Source organism: Coloeus monedula, assembly GCF_965178545.1.
Source record: "Coloeus monedula genome assembly, chromosome: 11".
Lineage (NCBI taxonomy): Eukaryota > Metazoa > Chordata > Aves > Passeriformes > Corvidae > Coloeus > Coloeus monedula.
Window position 1 is genome coordinate 9,017,026 of NC_138791.1, and position 20,834 is coordinate 9,037,859.

The 20,834-nt window shown below is 48.6% G+C and overlaps 1 protein-coding gene across 1 annotated transcript; it reads left to right on the forward strand.

Moving 5' to 3' along the window:
* The first annotated feature begins 1,669 nt into the window (after positions 1 to 1,669).
* COPG1 (COPI coat complex subunit gamma 1) lies at positions 1,670 to 20,758 on the forward strand. The gene is made up of 24 exons (XM_082288991.1): positions 1,670 to 1,819; positions 4,321 to 4,373; positions 5,151 to 5,231; positions 5,329 to 5,400; positions 6,202 to 6,281; positions 7,168 to 7,243; positions 7,400 to 7,492; positions 7,817 to 7,903; positions 8,047 to 8,204; positions 8,804 to 8,937; positions 9,512 to 9,579; positions 10,302 to 10,490; positions 10,944 to 11,039; positions 12,398 to 12,641; positions 13,025 to 13,100; positions 13,400 to 13,503; positions 13,616 to 13,741; positions 14,112 to 14,180; positions 14,548 to 14,690; positions 16,136 to 16,307; positions 17,256 to 17,353; positions 18,678 to 18,816; positions 19,739 to 19,837; positions 20,420 to 20,758. Exons 1-24 carry the CDS (start codon positions 1,783 to 1,785, stop codon positions 20,548 to 20,550), a joined length of 2,625 nt encoding a protein of 874 aa, XP_082145117.1. The 5' UTR covers positions 1,670 to 1,782; the 3' UTR covers positions 20,551 to 20,758.
* Positions 20,759 to 20,834: the final 76 nt, after the last annotated feature.

A 20,834-nucleotide genomic window follows, 5' to 3' on the forward strand; every position in this document is an offset into this window, starting at 1 on the left:
ATGTTTGGCTTTGCTCCCTGCTCATCCACCACTGAGATGTCTCTGAAGAGGCTGCATCCAGCCAGGCAGCTTTTCCTGTGTGCTGCTTCTCTCTGGGTGACCGGAGTACCCAAAATCCTCTACAAAGCTTGGCCGAGCCTCAAAGCCGGAGTTTTGCGTGAGCGTGCACAATAAAATGCAGCATCAAACACAACTTGTTGTGCTTTATATGGGTTCTGCACCCCTTTATACTCCCATTTTATGTTCCCTTTCCCCAGAGATGCTGTGAGGGCATGTTCTGGGCGGGGGTCAGCATAGGAGGTCATTAAATTCCAAACGAGGGATGTCAGAACTTGCACCGACAGCGGAGCCAGCCCCTGGCCCAGGGAGCCCACAGCAGCTCTGGGCCAACAGGGACACGGTGTTGTGCCACCGGAGCTGCTGCTTTCAGCACAGCTGGGAGATAAGAGCAGTGCAGAGCAGAGTGTGGCCGCCCCGTGCAAAGTACAGGGTGGTGCGAGCGAGGCAGAGGCCGGGGGACGCCTGCAAAGGGGCCACTGGAGCTGGTGGGGGACACAGCCATGCTCTTTGAAGAGTACTTGATGCAGGGTGAGTGAGCCCTTTTGGCTTGGAGTGGGCACTGGCTTTGGGAAAGGGGCAGAAGCAACTGGGGTGACCCCACGTTCCATGGGAGGGACAGATTTCAGGAAGGGATGTGCCAGCAGATGGTGGGTTGGGGTGAGGTGGTAAGGTGGGTAACAGGTCCTTTGCCATCTCTGCCTGACCTGAGGCTCAGGTGACACCCAGGCAGCGCTGGCCCCTTCAGACACCCCCCTGCACCCACTGGGTGTGTGCTGTGGGGCTGAGCCTGGAGTTTGTGGTCCAGGGTACAGACAGGGTACCAGTAGCAGTGGGAACAGGGGTCACAAGACGACCTGCCAGAGATGGTGCATCCAATTGGGACACTCCAGAGCAGGCAGCCTGGGTGACAACTGTCCACCACAAGAAGGGGGTTCTCCCCTGCCACCCCCACTTGTCCCTGGGACGCTGAGGATCTCCTCCTTTCCATGTCCTGCCCCAGTGTCCCATCTGTCGTCCCCGAGGCCCAGTGTGCCCCCATACTTCAGCGTCCTCTACCCCTAGCGTCCCCTCACCTCCCCAGTGCCCTTCCCCTGCCCAGCTCAGGGATCCCAGTGCCACCCCCCATCACCAGTGTTTCCCCTGGTACCAGTGCCTCCTGCCCCAGGCCCAGTGCCCTCCCCACCCCAGTGTCTCCAGTAGTGTCCCAGTGTCCTCCCCACCCCAGTGTCCCCAGCAGTGTCCCAGTGTCCCCTCCAGCCCCAGTGTCTCCAGCAGTGTTCCCTCCAGCCCCAGTGTCTCCAGTAGTGTCCCAGCGTCCCCTACAGCCCCAGTGTCTCCAGTAGTGTCCCAGTATCCCCTCCAGCCCCAGTGTCTCCAGCGCTGCCCCCGTCCCAGACCCCTCCGGTCTGACCCCAGCCCCGCCCCTCCGCCAATCAGGCCGCGCCATTGCCGATTGGCCCCGCCCCCTGCCTGTCAGTCACGGCTCCGCGCCACGCCCTGCGCCACGTCCGGGGGGCGCCCCCGCGCCTGCGCAGTGCGGCGGCCGCGGTGACAGTGACAGGCTGGCAGGAAAGGGCGGGGGCAGGAAGGGGCGGAGGCGGTGTCGGGATCGGGATCGGGATCGGGAGCAGGACCAGGATTGGGACCGGGATCTAGACTGCGACTGCCATTGCCACTGCCACGGGACGGGAGGGCCGCAGCGACAGGCCGCTCGGCAGCACCATGCTGAAGAAGTTCGACAAGAAGGACGAGGAGTCGGGTGAGGGGAGGCCGGGGGCGCTGTGAGGGAAGAGACCCCTCTGTGGGTTCGGAGCGGATTGGTGAGGGGGGACTCCTTCGTGGCTACGGGGGGAGCGGTGAGAGGGGACCCCCCTTTGGAAATGAGGGGAGCTGTGAAGGGGGAACCCCTCCTGTGGGTACGAGGGCAGATGTGAGGGGGGGGACCCCCGAGGGAGCTGTGAGGGGAGGCTCGGTGCCGGCTTGGCAGAGGGGGCTGGCTAGTGAGCACAGAGCGCAGTGGGAAGCACTGTGGAAGCGCTGTGGGAGCACTAGAGCAGTGTGCTGCTGCCTTCTCACAGCTGCAGCCAGAGGCTAAACTGCTGGCATCGGCACACCACACCGAGGTTGCCTGCCACATCACCAGGTGCAGAGCCTGAGACTAAATATTGACCATATTAGCCCTGTTCACTGTTGCCCAGCTCTCAAACCAGGTGCTAAAGCCAGGTGTAATCCAATTCATCGTTTCTGGCCCTTTTTCTGACACATGTGGTCTGCTCTTCCAACACAATCACTGCTACTTTCAGTGGATCAGAAAATCTGAGAGCACCAAGTAAACACAAAGTGATTGCCCAACTTTTCAAAACTTTAGGCTGGTTAGTAAGGAAGAGGTTGATATTTTATGTGGTGTGTAATTCAGATGGAAGTGATGCTTCATAAGACAGTGTTTCCTTTCACGGTTGAGCCTTGTGGTATCTTTTTCATCTTCCTATGAAACTTTCTACACATCTTGCTCTGCGTAACAAATCAGTGTGTCCTGAAGCAAATTGATTCAGCTTAAATCTTGGTGGTTGTTCTGTGTGACTGTGCTTGCTTTTTATCTTAATGTGCATTAAATGCTTTGCCCTTGTTTCCCTTGTCCAAAGCCTCCAGTGACGTCTTGATAAGCAGAGAATTTAGTGAGGCAGCTGTTGGAAGGGAATTGCTCTTGGCTTTAATTTTGGGGGCTGTTCTTCATTTGCACCTGCCACACCCATCGAGGTATTGATGTTACCTATGGCTAGGAGATGCAAGTATCCAGTTAATTGGCTTCTGTGTCTTTGCTTTCCACGGATGGTTTAGCTAGCCGTGGATGAGCTGCTCCCCACTCCCTTTGATATATTATTTTGAGCACAAAATGATGTTTCTCTACAAATCAGAATAAATTGTTGTTAGGTATCCAGTATTAGGAGCTTTATGAACACACAACCTCTGCTCTCCCTACATCTTCCCTCTCTGTGGAAGGAAACTTTGACGCAGGGTGCTGTGAGGACTGGGACCCCATGTACAATGTATTGCAAGATCCTGTGTGCTGTGAAACATAAAGAGGTGATGCTGTGTTGTTCATGGCTGATTTAAGGATTGTAGACATGCTGGACTATGGGAATATTGGGATGGTTTTTTGGGGCACGTTCACATGCTTATACTAGAACTGGTTCATACTCATACTAGAAATATTTTTGCTCTTTCTCCTTGTTTTCTTCTACCTCTTCAACCTCACATAAGTGTCTGTGCTTTGTTCAGCCACCTGCTGCCTTTGTAAACTTCTCCTGAGCCAGAGGAGGGCAGTTTATGAACCAGGAAGGAGCCAGAGTGCAGATGTGTTTGTGTATGTAAGGCTTACTCTAGAAAGGGCTCCTGGCATCAGCCTAGGGTGCTTCAAGCTTGGGTCAGGTCAGATTTGGGCCCAGGAGATGTTCTCTTTAGTGGATCAGGCTTTGGAACAAACACTGGAACAACCCTGGAAAAGGCTGCATTTTGTCCCAGGGCCAGGCTGAACATAGGTACTAATTAAAACCTGCTTATCAATAACTAGGAGCTTTTGAAAAGCTGCAGCTCACAAATGCTTGGGAGGCAATCTAATAGAGACCATGCAGAATGATAGTGCTTTTCCCTCTGATTATTTCATCCTTAATTGCCAGGGGTTTAATTATTTAGTGTAATTTACTTTGTTAAGTGGAACAATGAGAGCCAATTGTGTCAACAGTCAACAACATAATTGTGTCCAGCCTATCTAGTCTGCTGTCTTGTACTCTTAATTAGTGATAGAGCCAAAAATACTTTACTGGTGGATTCTTGATTGGTTTATATGCGAGGGATAAAACACTCCTGATTCACCAGTCTGGCAAGCAATACCTCTTTCTGTCTAAGCCTATCCTATCGATGCTCTAACTGCCAGCAAGCTCCCAGCCCAGGGGTGGAAATAGGTCTTTGGGGATACAGTGGAGCACAGTTATTTTACAGATAATCAGTCTACCTCAGCTCAGAGTCAGTTACTTCTGGAGGGGATGACAAATTGAAGAATGTACTGTCTGTTCTGCCTTCCCTGCCTGTCCTGAGGACATCCAATTAATAACTTCAAAGAGGGTGCTCTGATTGCTTGGTGTTCATGAAAAAAAAATCGCCCCAAAATGCTCAGACTGTTTTTAAAGTATGGGCATGGTTAAAAAGTTGCTTTCCCATGGCACTATCCCTGGAGAGATTTTTACTCTCTTTGTTTTGCAGGTGGGAATTCCAACCCATTCCAGCACCTGGAGAAGAGTGCAGTTTTGCAAGAGGTAAATCTTCCAACCATGTCCTCTGTGTACCCCACTCTGGATGGAGTCTTTCCCTCTCTTGAGCAGGTCACTGGAGAACTTCAGCAAGGAAATGAGGGTTTGTTACAGTCCTGCTTGCTCTGAAAGAAATGGACAGCAGTTCTTATTTTATTTTTGGACATATGAAGGGAGAAGGTTGAAATGGTCTCTGTAACAAATTAAAGACTGTGGACTATAAATAAAAGGAATAAAAATATCTGGGAATCACCTTAAACCAGGAAGATTGGGAAATTGGCCTTGGACACCCCAAATGTCTTGTGGATGACAATGAGAGGGGTGTGAGTGGTTATTAAATAGTCTATGAATTTTCTCTGAAGAAATGCCATTCTGTTCAAGAGCAGGTGAACATCTCAATTCCCAGCCCCTGTTGTTTCAGCATTCTCTGTTTGCTTGTGAGGTTGGGAATGGTGTTGGCTCCTGTAGCCTCGGCAAGCTCAAGTTCGTCTGTTGGAAGAGTGGTGCTTTAGCTAGCACACAATCCAGACCTGTGTGAGTGAAAGTGTGATGAGAATTTGGCCTTTAACCTTTATTGCTCTTGGATTTGTAACCCCAGACTACAAAACCAGCTGTTTAAAGGGGCCTGTGTTTAACAGGAATTAAGGGAAAATCTGATCCAAAGTCATTGAAGATCTTGCCATACCTCACTCAAAAAGTGTTGCTTCTATCATTGGCCAAGACCAGGCAGGACAGTGTTTGCAAGGGGGTGGTGGTGTCAGTCCTTGTCTGCTTTGTTTCCAGGCTCGAGTGTTTAATGAGACTCCCATAAACCCACGAAAATGTGCTCATATCCTCACCAAGATCCTGTACCTCATAAACCAGGTAAGAGAGAGAAAATGTACATCTATACAGACATGTGCATCAGGCCCAAAGCTGGTTGTGGTAATTGGGATTTCCTTTCTTCTTTCCGAACAACCAGGGGGAGCACCTTGGTGTCATGGAAGCTACCGAGTCCTTCTTTGCTATGACCAAGCTTTTTCAGTCCAATGATGTAAGTCTGCCTTTTGTTTTCTTTATTTACCTGGTAGGACAGGTTGTCCCTTGAGATATGCATTTTTATACAATCAACTTTTCTGTCCTGTCTGAAGCTACCTGATCTGAGTAGGAAGAGTAGGGTGAAAGTTTAGAAATGGTGATCAGCTTCCTAGCCCTTCCCAGATCTTGTAGCAGCTTAACTGAAGTGTGCTGTGCTCTTGAGGCAAGATTCCTCCCTCTGAATTGTTGTTTAACTCTTGAGATTGTGGTACACAGGTGGAATTTACTGTGCTTTGTCCCCAGCATTAAAAGAGCCTGCTGAGAGTCAACAATTGTGTGTCCTGGAGGAGGCTGGGAGTTAGTGCCTACCCACAGCAGTAGCACTGTCATTAGTTGTCCCCCAAACTGCAAGGCATTAAAATCATGAGACCAGTGTAGAAATCCCCAGACTCAGGAATATAAATTGTTGGTTTTCTTGCTTTTGAAGCAACACAAGGCTTTCAACCAGGAAACCAGCAAATGGTTTCAAGGTTTTTTCCTTGTTATTGTGAATGACAATAGGAAGATGAAACTGTAGATCCAGCTAAATCTGGTATTTCTATGGCCTCACCCTAAGACTGAGGGATTTAGAAGAGGAAGAGGTGTTTTGTTAATCAATATGGATTTTGTACATCTTTTACATTCGGGGAGTGGGGCTCTCTGAAGGTATCAGGCTCTTGTGATCTTCACAATAAAATTATGTAGGCAGGGAAAACTGAGATCCTTTCCTATCTGGGATCATCTCAGCTGATGCAGTTCTTGCTTTTTTTCTTGCCAGCCAACTCTTCGCAGGATGTGTTATCTGACTATCAAAGAGATGTCTTCTATTGCAGAAGATGTGATCATTGTTACTAGCAGGTCAGTCACTTCACTTTTATTGCTGTAATACTGACATGCCCTCCAGTAATGTCTGTCCAGCTTCTTGAAGATAACTGTAGTCCCTAAGCAGGGTGATGATAGGGAATGCCCTTGGTGAGGAAAAAGTTTTCCTTTATAAAAGACCATTAAAATACAGACACTGAACTCATAGTGATGTATGTAAAATGAGCTGTGTCCCCATATGCCATGCCTGTGGGTGTTTGGAATGTCTCTTGGTCACATGATATGGTAGCACTGCTGTTCTTTCCCCTTTTGCACAGGCTTTTTCATTAACTCCTGTCTGAATGCCTTGAAACTTTTTGAAGAATTCTGGCACAAATCTCAAGGCTTTCAACAGGTAGACAAGGATTTACTGCTCCTGTAGCAGCACAGAATACGACCTCACCAGGGAACAAAATTCCCTCTGTGAGTCATTCGTGAATTGCTGATCATCCCAGTGAAATGTCCTGCCGGGCAGTCAGGAGCCTAAGGGCACAGGGTCTGTGAAGGGCTGAGGCAGAAGCCAGTCTCAAGTGCTGTGATATGATGAACTCCCAGCCCTTCGCAGATGGTCTCACACTGAGCAGGACCCTGGGAAAAGGGCAGGAATGAGTGTTCAGTAAGAAAGACAAATGCCTCAGGGGTGTGTGTATGCTCCAGACTCACTTGGTGAACAGGAGCTGATGCAACTTGTTGATGGGCTTGGGACCTGAGTACTGATCTTTTCCTCCGGCCTTCCCACCCCAGTGGGATTTCCCTGAGACCTGCAGCTGCCTGCTTGGCATTCAGCTGTGATGCTGGCTGCCTGCTGCTCTGTGTGCACTGTGTGTGTGCTTGAGAGCTGCTGGCTCAGGAGTGCAGTATTGAGAGTTTCCTGTTTTCCCAGCTTAACCAAAGACATGACTGGGAAGGATGACAATTACCGAGGCCCTGCTGTGAGAGCACTCTGTCAGATCACTGATGTAAGTGCTGCTTTTCCTGTGGGGTAGCTCTCTGCCCTTCACTTTTTCCTACTTTACCCCATCCCACATTCCGCTCTGCATTTCATGCCTTTGCATCTCCCCTTTCACACTCCTAACAGCTTTCCCATATCAGCTGTTGTTTCCCTCTCCCTGCAGAGTACCATGTTGCAGGCCATTGAGCGCTATATGAAGCAGGCGATTGTTGACAAAGTGCCAAGTGTGTCCAGCTCTGCTCTTGTGTCTTCCTTGGTATGTACTCCCTGAAGCATGGGCCTGAGGGACAGTCAAGCAGGGAAGCAGTCATCTGTGGTGGGACTGGACATCTTGGGAGTTTCAGGGTTTTGTTGCTATTCCTGTCTTTGTTAACTGGTGCTCACTTTGCAAGAGATCATCAGCCTCCTGAGGCTGCAGCTGTAATGGCCAGGTCTCTGCATGCTGATCCCTTGTTCTTCTATAAGTTGCTGCTGCCAGCACACTCATGGGGAAGGCTGATTGCTTCTTAACATAAGCTGAAATTCCCAAAGCTTCCTCCATCCTTATCTCATGGGTTGTTGTGGCTTCATCTCCTTCCAGCACTTGCTGAAGACCAGTTATGATGTGGTAAAGCGCTGGGTGAACGAGGCTCAGGAGGCAGCTTCCAGTGACAATATCATGGTGCAGGTAGGACACCCACTGCCACCAGGGGAATAGCCAGCAGCAGCTGGGCATGGAGCAAATTGCTGGAGCACCAGGCACCTCTGGGTGACAGGACAAAAGGGGGAAGAACCCACCATGAGTTTGTGACGTTTTCTTTCCCTGCACAGTATCATGCTCTGGGCTTGCTGTACCATGTGCGGAAGAACGACCGCCTGGCAGTCAACAAGATGCTCAGCAAGTTCACACGCCACGGTCTCAAGTCCCCATTTGCCTACTGCTTGATGATCCGAATAGCTAGCAAGCTGCTGGAGGAGGAGGCTGGCAGGTGAGCGGGCTCCTTTGCCCTGCTGAAAGAATTTCCTGGTCCTGCTTCCATCTCCTCTTGCAGGCTCACTTGTCATCTCATTATTTCTGTCTTTGAAGAGCAGCATGCACCTTCTACCCTCTTATTGTTGGGTAAAAGCAGAGAAAATACAGAATGTCTTCGTGGTTGTTTTGAGATGGCTTCTGTGAGTCTTGCTTGCACATCAAATACTATCTTGTTTCTCTGGACTGTTCTGCATAGCTGTTCTTTGTTCTACTTCATTTTCTCTGTCTTCTGTAATTGCTTATCCACCTGGTATGCAGTGTGGCTTCCTGGTAGATAGGAGTTGTGGTGTGTACAGTCATTTCTCACTGTGTGAGAGTTGAGGGAGATTCCCTTTAGCCTGTAAGGCAGAGGGTGTCTTCTCAGAAGGCAGCCTGACTTTCAAGCATGCTGGAAGTACAGTATAATGACCAATGCAAAATCTGGGGACAGAGTGGGTTTATGGCTGCTTTTACCTTTCCATGGGCTATGGGACCTGCCCATTTCTGCTGCTGAATTCTTAATTTCTGTTAGTACCTTTGCTTTAATTCAATCTTGTGGGGTCTTCTGTCCCTTAGCCGCGATAGCCCCCTGTTTGATTTCATTGAGAGCTGCCTAAGAAACAAGCATGAGATGGTGGTGTATGAAGCTGCATCTGCCATCGTTAACCTGCCCAACTGCACTGCCAAGGAGTTGGCTCCGGCTGTCTCGGGTAAGTGGGGTGCTCATGGCCATGGTGAGGGAATGATGAGCCTCCAGTGGTGACACCTGCTGATTGTCCCAAGAAACAATGACCTTGTATAGTTTCAGGCTTGTTGTGCTGCTGTATCCTTTTTTGCTTTATGCTGCTGCTGAGAGCCTGTGGTGTGTGTGAATAGCTTTGTTCTTGTAAAGGTATTTCCTGGTGTGTTCAAGTGTGGGTTACTTCATGGGTCAGTTCTGGAAAAGGAGCAGCGTTTGCATGAAATGGAGAACAGCAGTTCAAATTGACTTAATAGGAAAGGTGACAAGGTGATGAATTTGGCTTTCACAGGCAGCAAAGTATAGCAGCACTGTGGAAGAAGAGGGAGGTGGGTAAGAGTTAGTTGTCAGCAGGGATGTGACAAAGGCAAAGAGGACACGAAGAAGGGAGGAATCTGTTAAAGGTACAACTGCTTCTTAAGCATGTTTCTAGTTACCTTATGCTTGCAGCTGTCTCTTCACTGAGGCTCTTGCTTTAGGTATGAAATGCTTCTCAATAATAGAGTGCCTAAACATCTGTCTTTGTTGGTTTTCCCACCTTGCAGTTCTGCAGTTGTTCTGCAGCTCCCCGAAAGCAGCACTAAGATATGCAGCCGTCCGTACCCTCAACAAGGTAGGAGCCAGTCTCTTGGGAGCTCCAATAGTGTCTCTCATGCAGGGAGGTGCAGACTTCAGAAGCAGGGGGTCAGATTATGTGATGATTTTGTGTGAATAACCTCTGCCTTGTGCTACAACCTTACATTTCATTGCTTGCTGCCTGGAATAAAACCTCAAAGAACACTCTATAGAAGGAAAAAAAAACCCTGATAATTTTCACTGGTCTCTTAGAATGTCACTGGTCTTAGTGTTACTGCATTCCCTTCTGAGCTTCCCATGGTGAGGGAGTTCCTTGTAAAACAGGGATCAAACCTTGATGATGCTTCTTGCCACTCCATGGCAGTCTTCATTCCAGCTTTTCCCTTCCACTTATAAACTCTACAGAAGGAAAAGAGAGAATGGCAGTGTCTGGTAACTGTTGTGCTTCCACCCATGAAGCTGTTTTGCACAGCTAGTCTGGCTGAATTTTTGTTGGGAGTTCATAGCTTGCTTTTCTTACTATATAGAGTTTAAAATAGTAGAAGATTGTTTATTACTACTGCTTTTTTTCCAGCAAGGGGTGCAATTCTGCAGGAAACAAGAGCTTGTTACCTAAACTCCAGATTAGCTGTTTGTCTGAGATGTCCCTCATCTACAGTCTATACCACTTACTTCTATGGGAAGGAGTGAGTTTTGCTGGGTTTTGCCAGCTGGGCCTTTTGCATCTGTTGGATTTTCATTCTTCCTTCACTGCTGCAGGTGGCCATGAAGCACCCATCTGCTGTGACTGCCTGTAACCTGGACCTGGAGAACCTTGTGACAGACTCCAACCGCAGCATAGCCACTCTGGCCATCACCACGCTGCTGAAAACTGGCAGTGAGAGCAGCATTGACCGGCTCATGAAGCAGATCTCCTCTTTCATGTCAGAAATCTCAGATGAGTTCAAAGTAAGGAAGTGGGAGGAGAAGGAACACCCAGATTCCTGAAGAAACCTCATAGTCTATGTCCATGTTTGTGTGTGTGCTCTAAACCTGCATGGAGCTGCTTCCAGAAGCAGCAGAATATTTGCAGGGAGGAGAAAGAATCTGAAGTTTTCTGCCTAAGCCATGCCTCAGTCCTACAGCTCCAAAGTTACATGCTCTCTTCTGGGGAGATGCCTTCTGAGAATCAAATCTCCTTCTTTCCAGTGGGTGTGGGCTTTCTTTAGGGGCTGGCCAGTGCAGAAAGATCAGTCTCCCCCAGTTCCTAGGCTTGTACCTCCCGGAACTGCATTTGTTGAGTAAGTAATGACAAAACATGATTTCTGGACTAGGGAGACCAGAATAAAATTGATACAATTTGGCTATTTTTTCCTGCCTGGTGGAACAGAATTGTTTTTTACTTGCCCCCTTTTCCTGCAGGTGGTCGTGGTGCAGGCAATCAATGCTCTGTGTCAGAAGTACCCTCGCAAACATGCTGTCCTCATGAACTTCCTCTTCACTATGCTTCGGGAGGAGGTAAGTTTGCACCACAGCTATGTGTGCCTTGCTTGTGTGCATGAACAGTACTCCCTGTGAGTGTCAAGCTTTTCCTGATAAGGCTGTGCAGTGAAAGCCTCTCTCGAAAAGGTTTGCAGTCTAACTGCAGCAATGCCCAGCTGTGCACAATAGTTATAAGCATACTGCTAGGCGTATTTTTAGTGTGGTTTTCATTCTGTGATTTTTTTTCTGGGGGTTTATTAACTCTCCAAGCAAATGCAGGCAACAGCAGATCTGTTGGCAGTCTGTGTGTGTATCACATTTGAACCAGCTTTCTTTTATCCTTTGACAGCAAATTCCAAGAAGTTTCGATAACAACCTCTTTATTGATGACACGGGACCACTTTTGTTCTGGTATCTGTGCTGTGGCAGTGAAGGGATCACGAGTACCTACAACCATTCTCTGCATTCAGTCAGACATAAATTGCAGAAAGACAGCTTTACAGAGGTTTGCTGAGGCTGTTTCTAAAAGAGCAAACATGCCTGCAGCACAGCTGGCACCACTGCTTGCTCTGACATCACTTTCTGCCAATTACAGCCTCTCAGCTGGGAACAAACCAGAGCATCTCATTTTCCTCCTGTGAAAAATGGACCATTCTCGTTTCCCAGATTTTCTGTGGGTGGATGGTATCATTTTGAATGTGGTTTTGTACTTCAAACCATTCTGTTTTAAAGCTTTTTTAATCTGAAGTAGCTCCAGAAAGAGCCAAATGCCCAACACTCTGCATGTAATTGGCAGAGGGTAGCGTGCAGTTTAATCCCCTGGTGTGTATTGAGGACATTAGTAAATAATGTGTGAAGATAACCAAGCATTACTGGCATATCAGGTTGTGTCTGTACCTGGGGAGGTATTGATTGCCTATCATCCCACACTAATGGAGCTATTTGCTGCGTCCTGCTGTGACAGATATGATCCTTCATATTTTTCTCTTGTGATTCATCCTCAGATGTCTAGTGCTAAAGGGGAGAGGGCTGGGCTTTTTCTCCTCCCATATGGCTGTTTTTAAGCTCTAATTCTGGCAGCAGAGGATTCTGATGGAGATAAAAGCCCTTCAGACAGATGAATTCTTTTACTCTTGGGTTAGGACTTGGTTTTTTTTCTTCAGTGCAGCCATTCTGAAGGGAGCTGGCAAGAGAGCTTGAATATTAGCTGGCCCTCTGGGTGTAAAGAGGGTCAAAAGTGAGGGCAGAATTACTGCCCTCCTCCTTTCAAATACACATTAAAAAGCACTGAGTGTGAATGACCTTTTCAAAGGAATGTTTTTCCTGTCTGGCTAGCTCAGAGTCTCTAAAATACTTTGAGATTTCCAGCTGAGCAGTTCCCTTTTGCTCCTCAGGGCGGCTTTGAATACAAGAGAGCCATCGTGGACTGCATCATCAGCATTATTGAGGAGAACTCAGAGAGCAAAGAGACAGGCCTGTCTCACCTCTGCGAATTCATCGAGGACTGCGAGTTCACTGTGCTGGCCACCCGGATCCTCCACCTCTTGGGGCAGGAAGGGCCCAAAACCAACAACCCCTCCAAATACATTCGCTTCATCTACAACAGGGTCGTTCTGGAGCATGAAGAAGTCCGGGCAGGTAAGTGACAGACCTGGGAAGCTCTCTGCTCTTGGACAGATCTTCAGGGAGCCATAGTGTATGAATGCCTCTGCTTTTGAGGGCTGTGATTCCCTCTAGGCCTGAGCAGATCATTTTACACAGCAAAGATCCTGCAGTAGTATTGATGGAAGAGGTGGCCTGTGGCTGAGAAATGGGAAGGGATATGCACTGGCTCTGAAACTAGACAGAGGTTTGCAGGCACTTCACTGTAATACCCCTGCTTCTTTCTAGTCAGTTTTACTAATGTACACAGTTTACTGATGTAGCATCTCTGACATGGCATTTGATCAAGGCCAAGAAATGGAGGAAACTTCAGCTTATTTCTTTGCTTTCTAATTCTGTTTTCATGACTTCTGCTACAGGTGCTGTAAGTGCCCTGGCCAAGTTTGGAGCTCAGAATGAGGAGATGTTACCCAGTATCTTGGTGTTACTTAAAAGGTCAGTTGTGCCTCAGAGTTTTCCAACATCCTAGGTGAAAAAACCTGTTTGTTTGAGAGCTTGTCTAGTCTCTTCTAGCTGTGGGTCTGAGAAGGTGCAGGGGGTACCCGTGGTCCTGTGATAGGATCACCACTGCATTCAGCACCACAAAGTGGACAGAAGCCATGTGTGGCAGAGTACTGCTTTTCTATTACAATTACTAGGAGATTGCTGGATCTCCCCAGTGGCATGTTTTTTCTGGTGCTGTGATGTGTCTTAGTCACGTGGATTCTGAACATAGTTTTCCACTTTCCTCTCAGGTGTGTGATGGATGATGACAATGAAGTGAGAGACAGAGCCACCTTCTACCTAAATGTTCTGGAGCAGAAGCAGAAGGCCCTCAATGCTGGCTACATCCTGAATGGTACTGTAGGAAGGCCTTAAAACAAGTCTGTGCCTCTTTCCTGGTTTAACAAGAATTAAACTTAAGACCTGGCATTGTTGTGGTTTTGGTGACCTGTCCCTTCTGTCCCCAGGGTTGACGGTGTCCATCCCTGGCCTGGAGAGGGCTCTGCATCAGTACACCCTGGAGCCTTCTGAGAAACCCTTTGACTTGAAATCTGTTCCTTTGGCAACAGCTCCTATCATTGAGCAAAGAGCAGGTGAGGAACCGGGTCCCCTGAATGCTAGTGATTCCCTGCTTTGGGCTTGCTGGGAATTGCTGAGCTCCATCCTATTTGAATTTTGTGAGATTGCTTCTTCTGGAAAGACTAAGGCCTGCAAATCTGGTTGCTCCCACATTAATATTTCAGTTTAGTCCAACTACTAATAATAGTTGGCAATCCTCACTGGAGCTGCTGCAGTTCTAAAGCTGCTTAGGAAGCCAAATATGGGTGTCTAGTCAATATCGAATGAAAAATGAGCTCCCTTCCTTTCCTTAATCAAATCCCTCTCCAGACACTGATCTGTCTTCTGATTTAGTAATTTCTTACTCTTCTCCTTCAAATCTTCGGGTTTTGTTTTTGTTTGCAGAAAATGCCCCCATTGCTGTAGTGAAACAGCCAGAGAAGGTGGCAGCAACACGGCAAGAAATATTCCAAGGTAAACTGATGCAAGGCCACTCCTCTGCCCATGTGTGAGAACTCTGTAGCCAGTCTCCTGCTGAGCCTGCCTTAGCCCCTCTGGCTTCTTCTCACCTTCTTGCAGGGAGTGACATGGGCTCCCAACTTAAGGTCAACTGTTCAATCCTGGAGGGTGGGGGTGCCTGCACTCATCTTTTTTCTGTCTTGCAGTAGGTGTGAGCAAAGGATGACTCCTTTTAATTTTAAAAGACTCTAGGGAATGTCGATGGGTATTTGATGGATAGTTCCTTGCTGTAGCAGCTTCTGGCAGCTGAAACAAGGGGTTTGAAACTGCTAACACCTCCTTGTGTCTTGAGGAAGGCAGTAATTTGTGTCCTCTATTTCAGAGCAACTGGGGGCCATCCCAGAGTTTCGGGAGCTGGGCCCACTCTTCAAGTCGTCCCCAGAGCCTGTGGCCCTGACAGAGCTGGAGACAGAGTATGTGGTTCGTTGCACCAAGCACACCTTTGTCAATCACATGGTGTTCCAGGTGGGTAGCTATGGGGTATGGTGCTGAAGACTCTTAAAAAATAAGCTCCTGACTGGCTAAAAGCTTCATTGTGAAGACATATCTCAGGGATATCATAGAATCCTAGAATGGCCTGAGTTAGAAGTAACTTTAAAGATAATATAGTTCCAACCCCCCTGCCATGGACAGGGACACCTTTCACTAGACCGGGTTTCTCAGAACTCCATCCAACCTGCCCTTGAACACTTCCAGAGATGCAGCACCCACAGCCTGTGTTCAAAGCACGACACTGCAATGAGTAGTCCTTAGTTTCTTATCCATGGCAGCAGAACCCCAAAGAAAATTAATAAGGGTGGGAGGGGGTATGTCTGAGCAATGCTTACAGGTACAGTCAAATCCAACAAGCACTAGATGGGGCTGTTCTCACGGAGCAGTTGGCAAGGGGATCTGTGTTGTTTCCTCAGAGTCCCCAAGCACGTGGTTTGGGCATGAAAGAGTGAAGTGACTGCATCTGAGAAGCTGAAAAGGGTACCCAGGAAAGGGATCCAGTGGGGGAGGGCTCTTCACCCGCTATGTTTTGTTCTAGCCTGTAGCACAGGTGCTTTCTTCTGTACATCCTGGCCTTGGCTGTACCACCCTGCTGCTGTGTGTGAGATGTTAGGATTGATGTGCCAGTCCCCCTTGCCTGTACCTCAGGGAGTCGAGGCACAGCGAGTCCTTTGCTAGCTTTGTGTTTTGTCTTTAGCCAGCTCCTTCCTCAAAGCTCAGAACTGCTTACACAGCCCTCACAGGGATTGACCTTTGCCTCTGTTGTCCATCTACCAGATGCAATTGTATGAGCTTAAGAGACTTGGCATTGCAGCTGGAACGAAGTCTAATCAGCAAGTTTAGACTTGCTGAAAACATCAAGCTTGCTGAAACTTGCTCAAGCTGCCCCTAGTTTTAGCCATGCAAAGGATCATCTTTTATCTTCTGTGAAGGCACTGTGTCCCTGTAGCTTCAAGTGGGATGATGTAGGCAACACAGTACTTGCATTTCCATAGAGCAAAGAATTAACCCAGGAATGACTGTCCAGGACATTGGAGCAAAAAGTTCCATACTAACTGGTGAACTGAAACAGGCAGAAGCTGACACATCCCTGCCCTCACTGAATTTGTGGTCCTGCTTGGATTGCAGAGGGCAGGCCTTGGATTGGTGTTTTAAGTCTTGTTTCCTTAAAAAAAAAGTTTGCTGGAGCACTGAACTCACCAGCAGGGTTTTAGTTTCTCCCTTAAAGCATTTAAATTAGCACTTTTTTGTCAAGTTGCTCTGTAATGAGTCAGCTGATAGCGAGGTGCACCATGAAAACATAGAGGGCTGGGGGTTCATGGGCTGACACCAGACTCCCACTGTGCCTAAGCTAAGTCTGATCTTCGGTGAGTAGTGAGCAGCTTCAAGCTGTTGCTGCTTTCCCCTTTCCTGTTCAGTTTGACTGCACGAACACCCTGAATGATCAGATCCTGGAGAATGTTACAGTGCAGATGGAGCCAACAGAGGGATATGAGGTCATTGGCTACGTACCTGCCAAAACCCTGGTGTACAACCAGCCAGGTACCTGCTACACGCTGGTGGCACTGTCTGAAGAGGATCCAACAGCAGGTAAACAGTCTGCACTCTTTCTTACTGTATTGCTTATCCCCACACATTCTACCTTGCATCCCAGCCAGATATTTATAGCCTGTGTGTGGGTGCAGCCCTGAGTGATGCTGAGCATGACTTGTCTTTGCTGTTTCGGGGGCTGTCAAGCCTTCCTTCTCCTCTGCTGGTTCCCTTGTGCTGTAGTACTGCCAAGTCGGGCTGTGAGAGCTGGCAGATTAGTTGTCTTTCATGCATCCTGGCATGTCCTTCAGCCTTTCTTTGTGTTAGACATGGGGAGGTTGGTGCTTGTAAAGTGCTGAGAGTGCCCAGATGCTCTGAGTAGCAAAGGGGTGTTTCAGACAAACCGCTAGAATTTCAGTGATGTCTGTTTGAACTGAATATGCCCCTCCCTGTTTGCCACTATCCAGAACATGAACCAGGCTTTACCTGTGGTCTCCCTGGTTTGTGCTCTGGAACTGCTCTCCTGCTGTGTTGCTGCTTTCACTCAACAGTACCCATCTTCGAGGGGTGAGTCATCGCTTCCTCTCCCAGCCGAGTGGTATTAAAGAGCTGCAGGATTTCAGTGCAAGGGGCTTTCATTTCAGAGGCGCTTGAACGGATCCCTAGATACGGGCATTGCCTCTTCACAAGGTGCTGGTGGGACATGTTTAGTTAGTATTCCCAACACAATGTGAAGTTCATTAGTAATAGCACTTGATCTGAGGATTATGGTCTTGGACAACCATCATGAGCCTGTCTTTATCACTGTTTGCTTAATATTATAAATAAATAGCTTGTCCTTGAGAGACAGAAACTGTTGGAGAGCTCTCTCTAGGTCAGTGGCTAAGCCTGTGCTGCTGACAGTGACTGGGAGAGCCTGGCTTCCCCAAACCTCCCAGCCCCGTTCTACCTCAGGGAAGTGTGGATATGGTGGTAATGTGAGCTTTGCCTTTGCTTTCTTGTCTCCAGTGGCCTGCACATTCAGCTGCATGATGAAGTTCACTGTCAAAGACTGTGATCCCAACACGGGTGAGACGGATGATGAGGGTTACGAGGATGAGTATGTGGTAAGGAGCTGGGCGTGTGCCTGATCATGGAAACTGCTGTCATTTTGTGGGGTTTTGTGATCTGAACTCTGATCCCTGCAAGCAATGATGTGACCACTGACACTAAAGTGGGCAGCATCACGTAGAGGAAGCTCTTGCTGTCTCTGGTGCAGATGGGAGTTTGCTGAGCTTGCTTTGTCTCATTTGGAGTATTATCCTGTTGCACTGTAGCTGGACACCTGACTGTGCAGGATATGTATGTTTTGGGAGGCCATGGTGCAACCTCCAGGTTTGGCTGACTGTGCCCTATGGGCTCCAGCAATGGCACACTCAGGGTTGTGGAGACAGAGGGCTGTTGGGCATCTTTTGTTCTGTGTGAGTTGCTCTTGCGGTGGTGTGGTTAATTGCCTAGAAGCTTGCCTGGCCCTGGAAAGTTGCCATCCTTGTTCTTACTCTGGGGGAGGTGGAGCTCTTCCCTCCCCAGCACTGACACTGCTGAAAGCAGCAGTGCTGCAGAAGCACCTCTCTTCCTTGGAGAGGAAGGGATGTTGTTCACAGCCTCAGCTTGGCCTGTTAGCTCCAGAGACTGTTTTCTATGCATTGCCTGTCACTGCTGTGAATCTGATTAGAGGCGCTGCTGTGCAGTGAGTCACTGTCTTCCCAGAAGGAGTGGAGAGGGTTTTTCTCAATGGAACATGCAAAGTTAACCCTTCTCTCAGCTTCCTACCAGTCACCAAGGCAATTGAGTGATACTTAAACAAACTCTTCAATGTGTTTCAGCTAGAATCAGGAGGAGATTGTTTCCTGCAGCAGTTGTTGGAATGAATGCAGGCTGGTGTCCTGCAGGGCACTGCCTGCCCTTCATTACACACTCTGGAGGGACAAGCCTGCTTCTGCCTTGCACAGGTGCAGTCACAGCAGCAGCTCAGCTACCCTGGTGCCAGTGTTAGGTGATCGCACACATGTGACAGTGTCTCACTTTACCAGCCTACAAAATGATAAGCCAGAAAGACAAAGCATAAGCTTACATGCATTCCAGGGAAGCAAATGCTCAAGCAGCTATTTCTAAGCTTTTGTTTTTCCCTCTGTTTTGGCCATTTGTCCAGTGCTTTGATCTCTTGTCAGGCCAAGGGCTGTGCTCAAAGCAGGAACCTGGTTTGTAAGCCCTGGAAATGGCATCACAGTGCCTTTCTCAGGCCTAGCAGTTGCTCAGTAACAAACCAGAAGCGGAAGTGGAGGCAATCTCCTGCATCCACCTGATCTCAGGGAATCCAGTCTAAAGTTCACTCTGGGGATAACAGGGTTAAGAACAACCACATTTCACTTTAACCTTTTCTACCACCAGCTTGAAGACCTGGAGGTAACAGTGGCTGATCACATCCAGCGAGTTCTGAAGCCAAACTTTGGAGCAGCCTGGGATGAAGTGGGTGATGAGTTTGAAAAGGAAGAGACCTTTACTTTATCTGCTATTAAAACCCTTGAAGGTAAGGAAGGGTGTGTGAGCACAGCAGAGCTCTTATTTTCCCTCCAGCAGACAGAGTCCAGAGGCCCAGTCTGGGTCACTTTAGATCTGTCACAGAAAGGCTAATGGGGCAAAACCCTTCACAAGCTTTACACCACAGCTGTTAAATAGGGAGCTACAGTAACTGTGATAAGTTAGTTCAGGTTTCAAAAAAGCAAATGAGTGTTTTGGGACCAGTGGAGACCAGGCGGGATTGTGGAGGCAAGAGACTATCTTGCTTTGCTCTTGCACTTTACCCTTCCAAGCAGACAAGACCATAGTTCAGTTATGAACTCCCACCATTCTTCTTGACGCCTGTAAGAAAAAATGAAAACAGCAGAAGACATGAGGTTGGTGGGCAGGCTGGTTGGGGTAAGCTCTCTTCTCTTTCATCATGTATTAAAGTGTCCTTCTATTTTTACTCAGAAGCCTCAAAACTCAGTTCTTTTGATGCCTTAACAGGGTGTCCTTGTCCTGTAGCCATCTCTGTGTTCCCTTGAACAGCCCCTTGGGGTTTGAAATACTCTCCTTGAGGCCTTTCCATATTTCTCCTGAAGACCTGTGTCTCCTGCAAGACATGTCCTTCCTTTGCATGTCCCCAGAGAAGCGAGCAGGCTGTCAGGGCTGTGCAGTAAGTGCAGCCAGCTGCACTCTCCTTCTGCCCTTGTCTGACTCGTTCCCCCTCTTCTTTCTGTTGCACATTTGCTACATCAGATAACAGAACTCTCCCACGGTGGTGGGGGTTTTTGTGTGTTGTCTTTGCATCCTTGTGGCCTCCAAAACCATGATTCTGGACAAGGAACATTAACTTGTAGGAAGGGCTTGAGTCACCTTTAGGTGCTCTTTATGTGCCCCAGTTAAGATATCTGTGACACAGAGCCCATTTTATTTATTTTTTCAAACAGAGGCAGTGAGCAATATTGTGAAGTTCCTGGGGATGCAGCCCTGTGAGCGGTCAGATAAAGTGCCAGATAACAAGAACTCTCACACACTGTACCTCGCAGGTGAGCTGTGGGGTGAGGATCTGCGTGAGGAGCAACTCTGGGAGGTTGCACAGAGCTGCCTGTTGAAAATCAGGGCAGGAGTTTCTGATGGAGCCCACTGTGCTCTGGGTTGGATTTTGAGGCTTGTTCCTGTCATGATTTCTGTCTCTGCAGTGCAGAGCAACTGGTTTTGGGATCAGGGAGGGTGCTGTGGTGGGGATGTTGGGATCAGCCCCAGGCTCAGCTGGGTGGAATTTGCTGTCTTCGGGATCTGTGGCACCTGCTTTGGAGCAAGCTTGGTGTGGGAAAGACAGCAGCCTTACACAGCAGATGAGTACCAGAGCTCTTAGACATGTCTGGATCTCTTCTCACCTGGAGTTTATTGTATGCTTTGCTTTCATGAGTTTTACAGTAGCAGGGGTCCCAGGTATGTTACAATGAATGGGAACTGAGCTGCTTTAGGGTCTCCCCTGGCCCAGTACTAGGATCTGCCAGACTACCTGTGGGAAACCTACCTCTGCCAAGCAGTAGTGTTCATCTTCAGACTGGCAGAGGAGAGCAACCTGCAACGTGCTCACCCCTTCCTCGCCCTCTCCTCTCCAGGTGTGTTCCGGGGTGGCCATGACCTCCTGGTGCGGTCTCGTCTTGTTCTCACTGACACGGTGACGATGCAGGTCACGGCCCGCAGCGCAGAGGAACTCCCTGTGGATGTGATCATGGCCTCCGTCGGATAAACCCCACTTTCCAGGACTGTCCTGACTCCGAGCCCCCGCGGGCAATGCTTCTTTCTCGGGCAGCAGAAATAGGGATCACGGTCACTACAGCAGCTTTTGTGTTCTCTGCAGTACAGCTGTACTTGTCTATAAAATCACCATGTTTTTAAGCTCTGGCTACGCCGCGCTTTGTCCCCGTACCGGAGCGTCGCGGCCGCCGCTCCCTGTCCTCCTGCTGTCGTTCCAATAAAGCAGTGTTGTGGCTCTTCCTGGCTGTGTCGGGGGCGGGACCGGCGTTTCCGCGG

Excerpts from the sequence above, each read along its gene's own strand:
- COPG1 (XM_082288991.1), top strand. The coding sequence starts at position 1,783 with ATGCTGAAGAAGTTCGACAAGAAGGACGAGGAGTCGG. Across the intron at positions 9,580-10,301 it reads CCGTCCGTACCCTCAACAAG|GTGGCCATGAAGCACCCATC; the intron begins GTAGGAGCCAGT and ends TCACTGCTGCAG. Across the intron at positions 18,817-19,738 it reads TGCTATTAAAACCCTTGAAG|AGGCAGTGAGCAATATTGTG; the intron begins GTAAGGAAGGGT and ends TTTTTCAAACAG.